Source organism: Poecilia mexicana, unplaced genomic scaffold, assembly GCF_051168715.1.
Source record: "Poecilia mexicana isolate PSO_F unplaced genomic scaffold, ASM5116871v1 scaffold_11, whole genome shotgun sequence".
NCBI classification, from domain to species: Eukaryota; Metazoa; Chordata; class Actinopteri; order Cyprinodontiformes; family Poeciliidae; genus Poecilia; species Poecilia mexicana.
Window position 1 is genome coordinate 18,708,662 of NW_028263380.1, and position 18,292 is coordinate 18,726,953.

Sequence of the window (18,292 nt, forward strand, 5' to 3'; positions counted from 1 at the left end):
GTTTGAACTTCCTCCTTCTCCATCAGATTTACTTTAGGATTAGAAACTTCTCTGAATTAATTGAACTTCAAGGGCGAATTGTCCACCTTTTCTTTCTGCAGCTTTGCATTTTCTCTGCCTTGCTTGAAAGCACCGCTCTCTCTTGTTGGTCATCTATTAAGAGCAGTATTCGGGAGCCGCTCAGACTGTTTTGGCGTGATGTTCAGAAGAAATTTTGAAACTCTTGACTTCCTCTTAATCCTGCTGTGCGACTTCGTTTTGCCTGACTCGACAGTTCATTAAAAAATTAACACTGCAAGATGTTGCGGGTCGCCCCTCGCTGTGTCTGCAGTGTTTTCGTCAGTTCCCAGATAGACTTGATGAGCTGTTCCTGTGTCAACACTGAAAACGAGTGTTAAATTGAAGTCATCTTTGTTGTTCGTTCAAGTTCTGGTTCGCAGGCTTCTAATTGGTTGTCACCATTTGAGACAACAGATGCGAGTGACTGCCAAAAGATAATTGCGCCAGCAAGAAGCTTATTTAGATTCGTTTTTAATTTTTCTGCCTTAATATTGCACGAGGATCTCCAGCTTTCTGTAATAAAACTTGCTTGTTTCTCCTGTGAATATGAAATCATGATGAACGTTTGTTTTATCTTCCTTTGCTGGAGCAAAAGGGCTCTGTTGTGAGGAAAAGAAGGATCAAACAATTTGCATTGATGTAATCACCTTTTCAGGTTTTGTTTTCTCGCATATTCCGCTCGTTTTATCTGTATTCTTTTATTTTTCTGTAATTACAACTCAGTCTCCTATCAGTTTATTTGCCCTTTGCTGTTGAGACACATAGATGATTAAAAAGTTGTTTTAGTGGAGCTTTTTTTATGGCCCACTCATCAGACGCTCTGATGCATGGCAGACCTCAACAGCAGCTTTGGTCGTCTTTTAGCGGAGCGTATTAAGTTTACTGGTGCATCAGAGATTTTACATCTGACATGTGAAGTGTTATCGCTTAGTTTTTACAGATTCTGTTTTAGTTGGTGTTTATGGCTGTGTGTGCCCAGTAAAGATGCAGTTTTGGTGTCTGCTGTGGGAGTTTTGATGTGGGCGTTGGTATTTGGAAGCGGTCTCTTGGCCTCTGAGGGACTATTAGCAGTTGTTTCTTTGTGGAAAATAAGTTACTTTCTACATTTAGAAATTTTATTTGATTATCTAAATTTTTGTTTGCTGCTTAATTGTTGTTTTGAGGTGTCTTGGGCCCATTTTGAAATAGTATTTTGATGTTTCTAGACTGAAAGAAAATAATGCAGCTTGTAGTTGTGACAGAATTAATAAATCTGGAAAATCGAATTCTTTTATGTTTGATCTGAGGAACTAAGATCGAGGTAAACTTGGAGAATTTTAATATTTTGAATAATTGGTGAGTCACTAGGTCTTTGTTATTCAGGCTGGATGTCTTCAGCCAGACTTGTTTGAACAAGAAAAATCCCTTTTTTTTCTTTTAAATTATTCAGTTTGAGTAAGAAGACACTAGAAAAGGCCATATCAGGTTGAGATGGTGAGATTTATTTCATGTTCAAAAACCTGCAGTTTTGTGTCTTTATAGACAATTTTTCAGACAGAAGGCTTCAATGTGGATTTCATTTTCTGGCTCTGCAAAGCCACAAGGATCTGCTGCCAACATGAAAGCTCTTTTATTTAGACTTTTCTTTGGAGTCGGCTGCAACAAAAACAAAACAAAAAAAAATCATGTTATGGTTTTACAAGTTAATTCAACAGGTGGAAACAGATAGCGGCCTTTTTTTATTATTTAAAGCTTTTTCCATTTTGTTGCATCTGTTTCCTTGATATGGAGCCAAACCTCTACTCTGAGATTTCCCAAAGTCTTTGGGACTTCCCAAAGTCCCAAAGTCTGCTAACGTATCCAAATCCAACAAGTTCCATAAAAGAAAAAGATTGAAAGTTGAAAGGAATTGGTCAAACTTCCTGTTGTCAGCTGAAAGCCCTGCTCTCTCTTGTTCTCACACCCTATCATTTCATAGAACATAGTTTCCTATTTTTCATCCCCATTTTTTCCTCTTTGTTTTATTTTAAATCTATTAAATATCCTGGAAACTTCAGAGTCTTCCTCACTCAGTAGCAGCATCCACACCACAGGGAGAAATAAATTAGTATAATTTCTCATTTGAAAATCAGCTGTTTGAGTTTTTTTTAGTGACAACCTATTGATTGCAAACTACATTTTTTTTTTAAACCAAGAGTTTCCTTGCAGTACGACTTTGTCTCAGCTCATCAAACTTCTTGTAACCGTCTTGTTAGCGTTGCTTATTTATGTAAACCTGCTTATAGAGCTTTGTCTCTGATTAAATGTGAGAAATAAACAAGATACACTAATTATCTTAGCTTTCTGTTTGCTTACTGACATTTAAATGTTTTTCTGTTTCCTGTAGGTGTCAGCTTGGGGAGGCTACGTGTTTATTATCAACCTGATTCCTCTGCATGTGTTCGCACTGCTGCTGATGCAACGCTACAGCAGAAGAGTCTACATCGGTGAGGCTCACACAAAGCACAAGCAATTAAACTAAAATGTATATTTGTCTGTCTGACCTCGTATATAAAACACCCTCACAAATGGTGTGTGTGAGATGGAGACGTTGTTTTCAGAGGCTTTCCATGTGGGACAGAAATGTGTGTAATAAACAGGAGATCCACAGGTGTTTCCAAACACTGTTGCCCCCCAGCATTTGACCCCCACAACAGGCTTCAGGGTCCAGTCACGTCTGTAGTCATTACCGACAACCTCAGGCGATTCATCATCAGCATGGCAGACATCCACACACCCACACTCCTCTTCACAGTAAAATCAGCCACCTGCTACCTGACCCTCTTCACTTTTTTTTGTGCAAATCAGCACCTAGCATCCCAGTTCCACTCACTGCATTCATCCTACCTCAACTTTTCCACATTTGCTCACTTTAATTTTTTTTTTTTGTGCTAGACAAACACAAAGTCATGCATAAAACTCTTAAGATGAAGGAAAAGGATAAATAGTTTTAGCATTTTAACAAATAAAAATCTAAAACAAGCTGGTTTGGGTTGCGAGTCAACGTCTCAAAGATCCCAGTTCAGTCCAGCATCTGGAAATGAGAAGACGGAGGCAGCGATAACCGGCCGCGACACGGACCCCTGCTGAACTGACAAGTTGGACATGAGGAGTAAAAATCACAGCAGTGCGGCGTGGTAACAAGGCATATCTCGATTTAAAAAAATTAGCGGGACAATAAATTGCCCCAGTAATCATTGTGATAAACGATAATGTTGTTTTGCGTTGATTAATAATGGCATAATGGTACCAGTTCACCCTCTCAAAGACCAATAAACTTTCATTCTGTAAACACTTACCACTTGAACTGGAAGATATTTTAAATGCCCAAAACAATAAATAAAACATCTATAAAATCTATTTACAACTTAAACCACAAATACAATAGATTGTGATATCCTTTTTTGTTGCTCTATCACATAAAATCCCCCCTAAAAGACATTAAACTTTGCAATTCTTATGTGACAGAACTGTGTATGTATATATATATATAAAAACCCTCATAAGGTGTGAATAGTTTTGCAAGGCGCTGCATCTCCCAGCAGCTCTGAGCTGAGAGAACTCCAACTCCCTCCTCCAGTCTCTCCACATCGGAGCCGTCAGCTCGCAGTCGGCATGAGTTCACAGCAGGCCCCTTTCATGGTCAAGATAAATGAGACGATGTCAAGCATCATCCATGCAGAGACTATTAGTTGTACTCACAAAGCATAGTGTTTGAGAGATTTGAAGTACATTACGGTCTATTTGCAGTGAGAGGGTTTGCCGTACCTTTACTCCATCTTCAAAAGTGAAATGATGTTTGATGAGATGGAAAATTTCCTATTTCTGACTTTTTCTCTCGGATATTTGCAGCTTGAGCATAATTCAGAGACCTTGTACCCCATTTGATGGCAAATGAGCAACAGAGATGAACTGAAATTTTTTAAGATGGAAACGATATTAAGTTCCAGATCTTTACCTTTTTTTCCCCCGCTACTTTTGCTTTGTACCACACAGCTCCTTTTTCAGAAGCAGGTGTCTCTCTCCGTCTCAAATAAGGATCCTACACAAAAGAATCTCCTGCTTTAATTAAACAGCTTGTAGGTTATGTTCCCTGGCAATTTCTTTTTTTTTTTCCTGACTTGAATCAATAGCATATGTATGAAAAAGGGATTACGGGAGGGCAGGTACAGCTACTTCAAAAACTCTTCAGGAAGAGTATGAAATCTTAATTAAGCTGGTGTGTCTGGGAATCGGTTGCCCCCTCCAAGCCTCTAAAAAGCGGGAGTCGCATCGTTCCCGGCTCCCTGGGCGCACGCCGGGCACACACACCCCCCGCCACACTGTGCCGAGCCAACTCCCATTTTCTCAGCAAATGACATTAGATTAGCTATTTTGTATTTACTCCCTATGAGGTACGGCAGTGAAAATCAATAGACTTTAAACACCTCTATTGAGGTTGATTTTCCCCCTTAGTGGGCGCAGAACTGGAGTGCAGTAATGGCTTTTTTCATGCTGTAATTTATTTTCATTGTTGGATGTCTTATCTGGTGTCCCCTCTGTTTCTCCTGCTTTATTTTGTCTTTTCTCAGCATACAGCACCTTTTACATCGTGGGGCTCATACTGTCAATGCAGGTCCCTTTTGTCGGCTTCCAGCCAATCAGGACCAGCGAACACATGGCTGCTGCAGGTAAGATCCTCCCTCTTTAGAAGCAGGGATGTTATGCAGCCTTTTGTTTTTAATGCATTTTCTGAAAGATTTTTTTGAGTTCATTTATAGAGGGAGGAAACAAATGGCAGATTAAAGAAATATTTGTTTTTAACATGATCGCTGATGCCAACGAAAAGGATGGAATTTTATAATGGGGGAGTGTGTAGAGATCCTGCAAAAACCTCCTCCATGAAGGAGATGTTCAGGCATCCTTCCTCCATGGAGGTATCGGAGCCTACAGCTAAATCCTTTACAGAACCTGTGGAGTTGGCTGAAGAGAGCAGAAGGCAGGACCCTGGACTCTTCAGAGAGTTCAAAGATCACTCTCTGAATCTCCCAGCGTCGATAAATCTCTACATAAAGTGGCGTCTTACTGGTCAAAGGTGTTGAAAGCACGGTTGCCAATATGATATCTGTGCATTTTTTTTTTACACTGAGTAAATAAACTTAAAGATTTTTTTTCTGAATACCGTTGACCCCTGGCATGTGTGGGGGTTCGGGACCACAGACACAGAATAACTAAAAATCCATGAATACCTGAGACTCCCTAGTCGTAGTTTAGCAGTTCAAATACTAAATGCACCTTAATATTAATTAATACGCACAGTGGAAACCGTCTTGGCACTACCGCAGAAGCCAACATCTACGCTCATCCTTATTTCAGCTCTTGGGTGTACAGCCAATCAGTGCAGAGGAAAACAGATGGTGCTTCTGGATTGGCTGCTTTGCAAACGCTAGCCAATAGCATTTCACGACTATGAATCTTACCTGACTGCATTTTCTTTTAGTTGTTTTACATTTTACTATGATAACAGATCTATTTTAGTACTTTAAAGTTACCTTCCAGAGAAAAATCTGAATTGTTGACTCTGTGGGGACCGAACCATGAACAGACGAGGGTCCACTGGATTTCAATCTGACATTATTCTGGTGCCATAAAAGATAAATGTATATCTAAAGACTTTTATTCATCTTCATCAGGGACAGCAGAACAGCTCTTTGTGGTTGAGAAATAATGTCACAACATTTGATTGATGGACAAATGTTTGGAAAAGGTCATAATTGCTCTAATGTAAATTAAGTATTATAATATCTCAGTTTTTTTCTGTTGTAGAGAGAGATTCGTTTTCCTCTGTGTTTTTATTAGGCAGACTAATGATTAAATATGCATGACGACGAATACACATCGCGCCTCTTGGATTTTCTCATTTTAACTCTTGTTCCTGCCAGGAATGTAAATACATTCTTGTATTATTTTTCACCAACCAGTTGACTTTCTTCAGGATGTATCGGGTGTAAATTCCTCCTCGGCGTTAATCACTCTCTGTGGGAGAAAAGCGATCCAAGGTACATTTCCAAAGAAGAAACAACAAAGCACCCTTCCCTGCCACTCATGTGCAGTGCTCTCCAGTTTTGCTTTTGGGAAGTTTATTAAAGCCTGCCGAGTTTCAACTCTCAAGTGGGCCCATCTGCTGCCTAGGAAACGGCGATGAATACATTGGCAAGTGCTCCATTCATCCGTTCATGTTTGCTTTTTGGCACCTTTTGAAAATGAAGCAAAGCCCCTTTTTTTTTCTTCTTTTTTGAGAGTATTTTCTTAACGGTGCAGCAGGTGCATATTGAAGTGTCCCCGTTTTATCACTGGCAGCCGTGCGAGAGACGTTTAAGAAAAAAAAAAAAAAAACATCTAAAAAATGTATCCCCTGGTTTTGGCTCCTGTCTCTCTTAGCGAGCAAAATGTTTCAGTATCATCAAGGTAGCAGCTGCTTACAACATCTGGTGCAGCATTCATGGAGCTCAGTGGGACCTGAGTGGAGCGGCTGAGCCACGGACCCACCGGGGCCGGTGGGACGTTGCCCCCCTTAGGCGGGGAAAGCAGCACGGCGTAGACTGACAAGCACGTTGGCAGCACGGCAGCCCTCCAGGAGACGGGCAGGAACGTAACCGTGGAAATGGGAGAGAAGCTCTTCTGCCGGTCGCTGCGTAACGGAGGAGCGAGGGAGGCACGTGGGGGGTGGGGGGGGGATTTCACGCAAGGTTTCCGAATGGATGGAAGGTGATGCAAACTGGAGAAACCAGGTCGCTCTTTCGTTTCCGTTTTTATGTACGGAACAGTCCAGACAAGCAAAGAGGTGATGGAGAGAGCGACCCAAAGAAAGTCTGAATGCGAAGTGTGACTGACGGGGGCTGCAAATGAAGATAAGGCAAGCAAAGAGACGGGCATATTTACACAGATATGTCTCATGAATTTCAAATATGTTGTCCTGAGGTATTAGTCTTCAACATCTGCCTGGCTAGCCAAGGGGGATCTCATGGACGTCTTTGTGGGAACTCTGCAGGAATGACAAACCCACTTTGTACCCAGCAGGAGGCGGCATCAATCAGAGCCTCCTCAAACATTCAGCTGGAGTTTCCTTTGGATGTTTGCTCAATCTTTTATGTCTGTCTGTGCCTTTTTCTCAGGTGTGTTTGCTCTTCTGCAAGCCTACGCCTTCCTGCAGTACCTGAAGGACAGACTCACCCGGCAGGAGTTTCAGACGCTCTTCTTCCTCGGGATCTCTCTCGCCGCCTGCATCGTCTTCCTCACAGTCATCTATCTCACCTACACAGGTTTGTGTTTAGTTTTTATTTAAACTCATTTTTCTTTTATCAAGTCATAGACGACATATTTCTCCTAAATATTAACTTTCACCTTTTGTGACGGCATTAAAATATTTTATTATTTATTCATTTAAAAAACAAATTAAGGAAGCTGTAACTTTAAGACGATTTGTTTTAATTAGTTGTACTATTTGATGTTTGGTTTAAATCAGATTCGCTGGATAATAAAAACTTTTGCATAATTTAATGATTAAAAGATAAAGAAGTTGTTTATAACTTGGCAGACACATTCAACCTCTGACTTAATTCAGACTTTAATTAAAAGCATCTCGTTTTTTCCCCCTGCTCATTAGTAACCCTCTGGGTTTTGTATAAACCTCAGTTAGCAGAGTGAGCTTATTGAACATGTTTATGCACCGAAACAATGAATTTTACTTCATTTCATTTTGCGCTCAAACCAACATGGCTTCACATTCGCTCATATAATTATCCATTCCTCTAAACTTTAATCTGTTTTTACATTTGGCTTCCCATCCATCTTTTTATCCTACAGCCTCTGGTTACTATAAGTATAAATTCGGACCACAACACTCTTTTGTTTCAATACATCAAAAACTGACATCCTGGAAGTTTATTAAATGTTGAGCTGAGAGGAAGCTTGGCTTTTACTCTGCAGTATCGCTCAGCATTTTAAGATGACACAATGTAAAAAAAAAAAAAGTTTTTGCAATATAACTTACTGTGGCTTTTTTTTTTTTAGTAAAACTGCAGACCTAATGCATTACAGTAAAGTGACACTAAATAGGATCTTATTGCCAGACATTCAGTCCAACAATATGGATGGTTAAAAGAAACAAAATACTATAAATGAATCTTTTCCCCAGAATTTTAACTACTGTGGTTAGGAAATTGTGTTGCGGTTGGAAGACTGTTTTTCTGAGCAGATTGATTTAAATTTTTCTTGATGGCGATCCAGACCTGGAATTTAAGCCATTTCAGAGCTTTATTCTGCTGCCATGCGCTCATCCATGGTGTGACCTGCAGGCCTTCCCAGTGGGCTGCTAATCAGCATTCTGTGTCTGAAAATTACACTTGGAAGGCAAAATAGTAAACAAGCATAAACGGATATGAATGTTGAAGCTTTGAATTTATTTTTTTGTGTGTGAATGATTTTGTGCCTGTGTTGGGCTTGTTTTTTTTTTTTTTTTTTTTTTGCATCTACAGCCAGCTGGGTGAACTTTGGGCATGTTGATGTTTTTCCCTAGACATTTCATCCCGCTGCGGCCATTATTCTGAACTTTAATATTCCTCTTCTCAGCGTATTTATTTGTTTCTTTCAGACTTTAAAGTTCAGATTTTCCTGACCTAGATCTCTAAATCGTCCCCTCGTCTTTCCTCGCCCAGCGGTGCTTCGCCCTGCAGCGCATCCTAAAGTAAAAGGGAAAAAGTTCATTCCTTTAGGTATCTGTAAACTTTCTTTGCAAAGTTTCGCCGGTGACATTTTGAAATTCAACGTTCTGCTGCTCAGGATAATATATACAGCTTGTCCAGGACTTCTCTAAGTGCAGACAGATGGTAGAGCCCCGCGTACGGACTGCTGACTCGCATGCGTGCAGACGTTCTGTCACTTGGACACTGGCTTCGTCTGGTAAAACATTGCCGTCTGTCTGCCATCAGAATTTAGCAGCAGGACTCTGATTGTTGGGCGCAGGGTGCCAGTTCTTCACAGAGACACTACCTACTCAGTCCTGTCTATCAAACTTTCATTTCAGAGTCAAAAGACAGGAACAGTATTTTTTCCCCTCTCAGTATCTTTACCACTGAACCAAGTATTGATTGGGTAAATCAGTACTATCCTATGAATCACCTCGTAGTGTGTCTCCATTTATATTCCTGCTGCTTTTCTTCATCTCTTTTCTTGCCTGTTTTGGTTTACAGCTCTGTAACGTCTCATTTAGAGAGCTCTCCATCTTGTTTTAACCACCTGAGCGATAGAACGGCTACAGGACAGAGTACGACTGAATGTTGGTGGAGAGATTTCAAGAACCTTAGAGAGAGAGTGTGTGTGTGTGTGTGTACCGTTTTTAATTTGTTTGGGCTCCAGCAACCCTCAGGAAACTGAGCTGGAATATATTCTAGATCAAAGCCTAACTAAGAGACATCTGTAAATGCCCTGTGAGGTCTAATTTGCAACTTAAATGGTTTCACTTACATTTAAAAACAAGTCAATTCCACTAATTAAATAGCATCAATAAAATATATTTTGAGCACAGATGTGTTTTCTGCTGAAGGATTTCTTGTCTTTAGACTCCAATTGCTTTGTGCATTTCGCCACTACTGGACTTTGTTTTACTTTAGTCGATATTTGAGTTTTATTTTATTTTATTTTTTAACAACAAAGATACTTTCAGAAAGCTGAATTCTAATAATTTATGCAAATAGCAAGTTAGCTCGTTTGGTGCCAGAGGAAAACCTCAACTGGAAGAGACAACTTTCTGCTTAAAAACATTTTGCACACAAGAGCTTTAAATTCAATTTAATGTTATAATTTTACAATGCAGTTCTTTTTACATAGGTAAAAATACTTGGATTTTTCAATTGAAAAACTGCTTAATTGTATGTTCTTTTTGACATAGACTAGATTATTTTGAAACAATTTCTAGTTCCTAAGATTTAGCTTCACTGGATGGTACAAACTTTAAATGCCTTCCCAGTTTCATGTCCAGATTTAATCCCATCCTCAAACACGGATATATATTTTTAAAATACTATTAAACTCCATGATTGTTTGCTTAGGAGAAACTGGACCTTTTTAATTCACTTAATTATAAATGATTTTGTTGACTCCCAGGTCATGTTGGTGTTATTGTTAATTAGAAAGCAGAGACGGCAGAGTCCTTGATGCTGAACCGCGTATCAGATCTCTGCCTCCGGTCGTTTATCTGTAGGGCAGAGCTAAATAAATGGGAGGAATGTCTTGATGAAAAGAAGCCAGTTTATAAATAACACTGTTCTTCTTTTAAAATTAAAAAGGATCCGATGGTCGATACAAGGCGGTGTGTTTGTCATTTTAGTTTGACCCACATTTATTTAGTAAAAAGCCTCCATCCTGTCGTTTCCAAGGTGTTTGTTACTCTGACAGAGAACCGTTTTGCCCAATTGTTCTGCTTTGACTAAAACGAGTAAGTGGTTTTATTGTGAAGTTATTTATTTCAGATTATATGTGTATTTTCTGCTGCTGAAATAACGATGGACCCGAACTGCCTTGTTAGTTTTTCTTGCGTTTTTTTTATTTTTTTATTTTTTTTACTTTTTTGCTTAAACATTTTCATAGTTTTAAGAACTTTTTGTTGTTCCACTTCAGATTAATATAGTTCAGCAAACCTTCCACACTCCTACAAACAGTCCTTGCATGTCAAGTGTTTAATAAAAAGCATGAACACAGAAGCATTACCTTATTGATCGTCTCTCCTGTCTGCAGGATACATCGCTCCATGGAGCGGCCGCTTCTACTCGCTCTGGGACACCGGGTAAGCTCTGCTGACCTTCACACTCCCGCCTGTCGATGGAACACTTGTCCAGTCGACCGCGTGTGTGCATTTGTTTTCCGAGACGGCAATAAAGCCGTCTTGCAATCGTCCCTGGAGGGAAAACGCTGCTGATCCAGGCCGTGTTGAGCAATGCACGAGGCACTTCCTGTTCTCCAGATGCTCTGCAAAGTGTGGGATTTTTCCAGCACAAGCGATCAATCCCTTAAACTCCAACTTGCTGACATAAGCAGAACGGGGATATTTTGTTTGGGATGTTTTTTTTTCTTCTTTTTTTTTTTTTTTTTAGCTCTGTCCTTCCAGAAAGAAAATCTGCTACCCTAGTTTCTCAGCTTTTTCAAGCTGCAACATCAAATCGCTTGAATATTTAAAATTTTCTAGACGCAGCTCAGAGACCCCACTGCACTGAACCCCATTGAAAACATCCTGGTTATTCCACCAATTATTGATTTCTGAACCCTTCCTGAGTTAAAACATTAGTATTGTTGTTTCTGAATTAATGTGAACTTGTTTTCACATTAAAGCACTGCATCTTTTTCCTTATTTTGACAATTTCTTACTTTCTGCAAAATAAATACTAAATTTTTGCTTGGAATTTTAGAGACATTTTGTCTGTAGTTCATAGAATAAAATAAATGTTCATTTTACTCAAACGTAAACCTATAAAAAATAAAATCAGATAACTGATGAGTTTGCAGTGGTCTCTTAATTCCTTCCAGAGCTGAATATATTTATATAATTTCTCTAATTGGTGTTTTACCTCACAGTAGAGAGAGTTTAATCCACATTTTTAAAGCCTCTTTTCAGGCCTAGTCAAAGCCGATTTAAGTTTCGGCTTTGACTAGACTGATAAAAAATTGTCACTGTTTATACTTTGTTAATTATGCAGCAAAACAGCACCAGAGCATCATACCACTACCACCGTGTTTGACGGTAGGATGAGGTCCTTTTTCTAATGTTGGTATTAGATGTGATGCCCATCTACCAGAAAGACCCACTCACATTTAATCGTCTCTCAGAATATTTCTCCAAAAGTCTTGGGAATCATAAAGATCTTTTTGACCAACGTGAGACAGACCGTTGTGATCATCTCAGCCAGCAGTGGTTGTCGCTGTGGATCTGTCCCGTGGATGAGTTTTGCCCGGCCTCCTTCCTGTCATTGAATCGTGTTGACTGAACTTCACCGAGGGAAGAGAGGCCTGCAATTCTTCACATGCTCTGCATTATTTTGTGACCTCCTGGATGAGTTGTCAATGCGCTCTGTGTGTAAGATTTGCAGCCTGGAACTCCAGGGAATGTTCACAATTCAGCGTTTCATGTTTTCTCCATTTGTGGATAATGAGTCACTGGTTCACTGCAGTCCCAAAGCTACAGAAATGGCTCTGTAACCCTTTCCAGACTGTTTCTCATCTTCTCTTGAAGATTAAGAGATGATGTGTTGCTTTTTGAGATTTTTTTATCCTGTTTCATTTAAGAGACTGTTTAAGTGACTCTTCATTTCTTCAGGTCTGGTGATAGTCGAGCCTCGATGTGGCTTTGAAAGAAAGTGATTTAAAAAAGTGGTTAATCAGGTTTTATCATTTAAAAAGCAACTTTCTTATATAGAGCCAGATTAGTTTCTGAATGTAAACTGCACTTTGCATTTATTCAAGGTTTCTTTATTTGATATTAGAATTTATTTGATTTTCAAAAATTAAATCAAAATGGCAAAAACAGAAATAATATCTAAGGTATACATACTTTGTTCTTTTCACTGTGTACACAAAAGCTATTGACTTTTATGTTCATTTTTGGCTGAATAAAATCTGAAATTATAGTTAATTAAATCAGATTTACCATAATCATATTAAATCTGATTAGTATACAGAGCAGAAATGATTCTTCATATTTCATCCTTGATCAGAAGATCTGTTGTGTAATTGTTCTGTTTGCAGGGAGAGCACATAAATTACAACCTGTCTGTGTCTTCCTCCTCTCACGTCTCCATAGTTACGCCAAGATCCACATCCCCATCATTGCATCGGTGTCGGAGCACCAGCCGACCACGTGGGTGTCCTTCTTCTTTGATCTCCACATCCTGGTCTGCACCTTCCCAGCAGGCCTTTGGTTTTGCATCAAGAACATCAATGATGAACGCGTGTTTGGTGCGGAGAATATATTTTTAAATATTTACACCATAAAACCTTAATTTGACCTGTTGCGTTGAGCCGCACGTGAGCTGTCTGTTTTTTTGGTTTTTTTTGCTTCTGTTGCCTTCAGTTTATTTACTCCTGCTTTGCTTTCTGCAAATATTTTTTTTATTTTGCTAAAAACTGGGATGCTGAATCCATTATTTTGACTCGAGCTGAGATCCACTGCATAGATTTAAAATAAATCAAACAATTTTTTATGTTTGAGGGACAAACAATGAAGCCTGACGACTTCAATGCTTTAGAAGTTTTGTTTTTGATTGTATGATCTTCAAACTTTGGCTGAAGTTATAAAAACTGGTCAGCCCTTAACATAATATAGGCTTCCAGTATCGTCTATTATTGCACATATCTTTGTTTTGTCAGTTAGTGAGAAACCTTCAAAACCACACCCGGAGACAAAGGCAGATAGAATACAGAATGTTTGCTCATAAGTTAATAATAGTAGAGCTCGATGCAGCTGCTCGGTTTGCTTTCAACATGTCAAACCAGCAACAAGCAGAACACAAACCAACATGTTGCTCTGTGGTGTAGATAATTAAGAGATGGAGCTGGTTGTCTTATTCACATGCAGCCATTTCTTCAGCTCTGGAAAACCTCTCCTGTTGAGTTTGGGACCAAAATAAAGTTCAGTAAAATTGTTCAAAACGAAGAAGAATGTCTCAACTAATTTAGCCAAAAGGCTAAACTCCTATCACACCCTTTATTCAAAATACAACATTCAGACGATGCCTCCCTAAAGCAGCTTATGACTTTTATTAACTGGCTGCATGTAGTATTGATGCGTTTGTCTGGCGTAGATTTGTCAGTTTGGTATTAGCATCTTAAATTAATTTAGAACAGGGGAAAACAAATTGAGAATCAAACTATTATTTAGAGGAAAATGTGTAAGGATAAACATATCAAACTTTTCCAGATATCAGTTAGCATCTTAAAAAAACAAACTTGCGATGGTTTTGTTTTTACTATCGGCTCATCAGCAGCTCTCTGTGCTTTGCTCTTGTTGTTCTGCGGTTTGCAGTGAAACTCTTCAGACCGTGCCGACCTGTAGTTTATCTTCACCTAATTTGAAGTATTCCTATTGTTAAGACCACTTCAAACTGTGATAACTTTGAGAAACATTCTCAATCAGGCTTATTTAATAGTTAATCAGAAGCTTTATCCACCACCTTTGTTACGAAGCTGCAGCTCAGATAGTCAATCAATTACACTTTATGCTCACACAGCAGGGAAGGGAGAAAACATTCATAATTACTTCTTGAATAAAAACATTAATGCTGGCTCATTAATGCAGTCAACATCATTGATTATATCTAGTCGGGGTAACAATTTTTGACTAGTGTGAAACTAAAGTGACATTTACAGTTTCGCACAAATCCACTCGACAAAACCTGCTGCAGAAGAAACAGGGGGGAGCTTAGTGTAACAAACTCTCTTTCCTAATGTGCTTTGAGACTGACATTAATAACAGACTACAGTAAATCCTGCTGCATGTTAATCTTTTCCTTTACTGTCCGAATTTCAAATGATCCTTGGAACAAAATCTGGCAACTGATGTATATGTGAAATATGAAAAATCGTCATGTAGACGCATGCAATATAACAGTTTCACATTAGAGGTTGCGCTAAATGTTTTATTCCTTCCAGCAGCCAGTGTCGCGTTACTCACATCTTGGCAGTTTGGCAGGGATATTTCAGCTTGAGGAGTTTTTGTGAACTTTAGGCTGACAGGTGCTTCATTCTTGATTAAATAAATGCTTTTTCCACCACAGGGTCTTCATTTATGTCCGGATGGAGCTGAAAGCTCTCATTCTGCAGTGGTTATCTGCTGTCCTTACATGCCTTGGTAGAATATTTTTGATTTGCTTGGGGTTATAAATCAGCCTCCTGTTTTCGTGACTCAGCTGCTTGTTAACTGTTAAGATCTTTCAGCTTTTAAGCAGACCGACCGACCGACTGCATCTTCACAAAACCTTTTTATGCTTGCAGTAAAAGACACTTGGGGTACCAAAGTAAGACAGATTTTTAGTTCATAGCAGTCTGCCTCTGTTCAGCAGCTAATTAACCAATAAAGGCTATTGATTAGCCGTGCACCTGTAGAGCAGGTTGGGCAAGGATAATGTTCAGCCATTGTTCTCTGCAAAGACTGATTATGCTGCCTGACTTTTACTGCCCAGTCTCTTTATTTTGCAGATTTATCTCCGTTCAGCTACATTCAGACCTTGTTTATCCTTTTTTGTTCGGCTTCGAACGATTTCTTACCCTCCTTCCTCTTCTCTCTGCCTGCCCAGTGTCCCTGTACGCCATCAGTGCCGTGTACTTTGCCGGAGTGATGGTGAGGCTCATGCTGACCTTGACGCCGGTGGTGTGCATGCTGTCTGCTGTGGCGTTCTCCAGCGTCTTTGAGCATTACATGGGAGACGACACCAAGAGGGAGAAGCCGCCTGCTGAAGATAGCAGCGACGAGGACGACAAGAGGAACTCTGGGAACCTTTACGACAAGGCGAGTCTCGCTGGAAAAACCCAGAGCTTTATTTAATTCAAAAGTGAAGGGAAAGTCGTTTTATATAAACTAATTGCACACAGAGTGAAATATTATCAGTGTTTGTGTTATCTTTGATGGTTATGTGTAAGAGAAAGTTAACACTTGAATCTGAAAATGACACAAATGGTGAAGCCAGCTTACTGGCCAGACAGGTTCATGGTCATTAAGGCCAGTGTTGGTGCTTTTGGCAGTGTGGGTAGGTGTCAAGTCCAGCTGGACCAAGGAATCGGCTTCTCCTTAAAGCTTGTTAGCCTCTGTGTGTCAATAACTGTCTGCTGGATTGTCATGTCAACAGTATTCCCCATAACTGTGTAGAGCATTACAAACAAATAATTTTGTGTATGTGTACTGTAGTCCGCATAGCTGTCCGTGGACGTACTTTTCAGGAGGTCAGCATTTCCGTGTTGATCTTTACAGTCCTGGATAAGACCAATTAAAAGAAGAAAAAAAGATAATTAAAAACATAAACTGTCTTTGTGTAGCAGATCTATATTAAACCTAAACGTGTTGCGTTTTAAGCAGAAATGAACTGCCTGGATGCACCTGTATGGTGTTTAGGTGTTAATGAACTGCTGAGGTCTCACCACAACCTTTGCAGTTTGAACGTATTGACACGTCTCTCTGCTTCCCTCCTCGCTCCCCAACTGTTTGAGTAAACTGTGATTCAGCAGTGACTCAGCTGCTGCAGTTTCACGTCGTTGACATCCTCTTAACCGGCTCACTTCGTTGAATTTAGAAGCGCGTTCTGAAATCATTTCACAACAGTAATTAAAAAAAATAAGACGTGGATAGGTTCTTCCCACCCTGCGACCCCAGCAGCGCTTTCCTGGAGGTGTTTATGTTTAAGGAACGAGTCTCGTAAACCAAATGAACGCCTTTAAAAAAAATACATATACAGCATGCACATGCAGTTATTGATTTAAGAGCATTAAATGCAATGAATGAAACAGAACATTATCATTTAAGTATTGTTTATACTGACGACTTAATTCAGAGAGATCGTAAACACTTTTCTTTTATGAGCAGATCGTTCAGCATCACCACCGTGTCGTCCTGCAGAAAGCTTGTTTGTTAAAGGATTCTGTCCTCTGAAGTAGTCCTGTTTACATTCGGTTAGTTAGGCCCTTAATTAAGTTTTATTTATTCAGGCGGTTTAATCAAGGTAATGGGTCTGTTCCACAAGAGCAACCTGTGAAAAAAGTGCAAGCTCTTATCAAATCAGAAAGCCAAACATTTATCACGCACAGCAGCTCGATCTCATTACAAATGCCAGTAAACTGCCACAGTTCAGATCCTGTTCATTTCAAATGAGCTTATAGCCTAGCTAAATGCTAATCACAATATTATATCCAAGCACATTGCTAGAAAAATGGATCTGGTTTTTAGGATTGAATCAAAATCAATCCATTATGACATTCATATCGTCAATCTCGCCTACAGCCTTACATAGTCTGATTCAAAGACAATTACAAAACCAGTCATATGTGCATGCATGTGGTGACAGTGGAAAGGAACATCCGTCTTTTAGCAAGAAGAACCTTTCTTCACTACCATGTTCAGAGTGAGTGGTGATCTATAGAAGTGATGCACTAAAAAGAAAACGTATCAGGATCGGGTCAGGAAAGCTTTGTTTGGGACGAACAACAAAGGAGATGCACGAGTAAATTGTAGCAGTAGTTTCACCAAGGACTCCAGGAGGAATGGCTAAACACAGAAGCAGTGAATCAAGAGGAAATTCAGTAGGAAAGAAAAACAAAAAGCTCTGATGCATAGAGTACTTTCTATGAAAATGGAAAAGCAATGTATTATTTCATCAAGGAGACATAGCTAAGAACAGAAGCACTGAGTAGGAAGTCTTTCCCATAGGATAGTAGTACAGAGTAAACAAAGTTAATGACACCAATAACCCTCAGTGAATTCACCCAGCAGAACACAGAAGCTCTGGGACAGGATCACCTTCTGCCAGAAAGAAATAAAGACAATTCTAAGTGCTTAATTACAGAGAAGCTGGACAACACCTCTTTGACGAGATCTCGGATCTGATCTAAAACGCTCCTTCGTGTCTAGACTTTGGTTTCTAAGTGTCAGAGTTGTAACCTTTCCAAGCTGCACAGCAGGTGTGAGAAAGATGACAAACAGCCACATCCTGTGCTTTAGAGTTGGACTTTGTTTCACTGCTCTTGTACTTTGAAAGTATCCGAGCAGGAGTGTATATTCCGGGGGGGATTTTAAAGCGAACCCCGCTGTCCAGTACTGGTTCAAGCCAAGGGTAAAGCAACCAAACCAGCTCAGATCTGATAAATATCAAGTCCAGTTCAGCGAGAAACTAAGCAGCAGCTACACAAAACGCTGACCCAACACTGAAGATCCAGCTTATATGGTCATGACTTTGCAGTTCATCTACTTCTGCAGGACAATGACACTCTTTAGAAAACGACAACATGCACATTTTTGACAGGGAAGGTGGTTCCAGCGTGGAGGGAAAGAAGCTTTTTATGTTGACCGTGAAAAAGCAAGACTAAGCAGAGGAAGTGGCCTCGGGTTTCGTCTTTCTAACACCTACACTGCTGCCTTAAATCAGCTTAACAGCCTTTCACACCCGAGACGTGATCAAAGCATTTCTCATGGCGTCATGTTTGG

The 18,292-nt window shown here is 39.7% G+C and overlaps 1 protein-coding gene across 1 annotated transcript in view; it reads left to right on the forward strand.

Annotated features, from left to right (window-relative positions):
• The window catches only part of LOC106907671 (dolichyl-diphosphooligosaccharide--protein glycosyltransferase subunit STT3B), a 97,092-nt gene that overhangs the window by 66,759 nt on the left and 12,041 nt on the right, over window positions 1-18,292 (forward strand). The window contains exons 5-10 of the mRNA XM_088010358.1: window positions 2,426-2,525; window positions 4,650-4,748; window positions 7,233-7,379; window positions 10,852-10,900; window positions 12,908-13,062; window positions 15,399-15,610. Coding sequence (XP_087866484.1) covers window positions 2,426-2,525; window positions 4,650-4,748; window positions 7,233-7,379; window positions 10,852-10,900; window positions 12,908-13,062; window positions 15,399-15,610 — 762 coding nt within the window. The remainder of the gene's footprint in view (window positions 1-2,425; window positions 2,526-4,649; window positions 4,749-7,232; window positions 7,380-10,851; window positions 10,901-12,907; window positions 13,063-15,398; window positions 15,611-18,292) is intronic.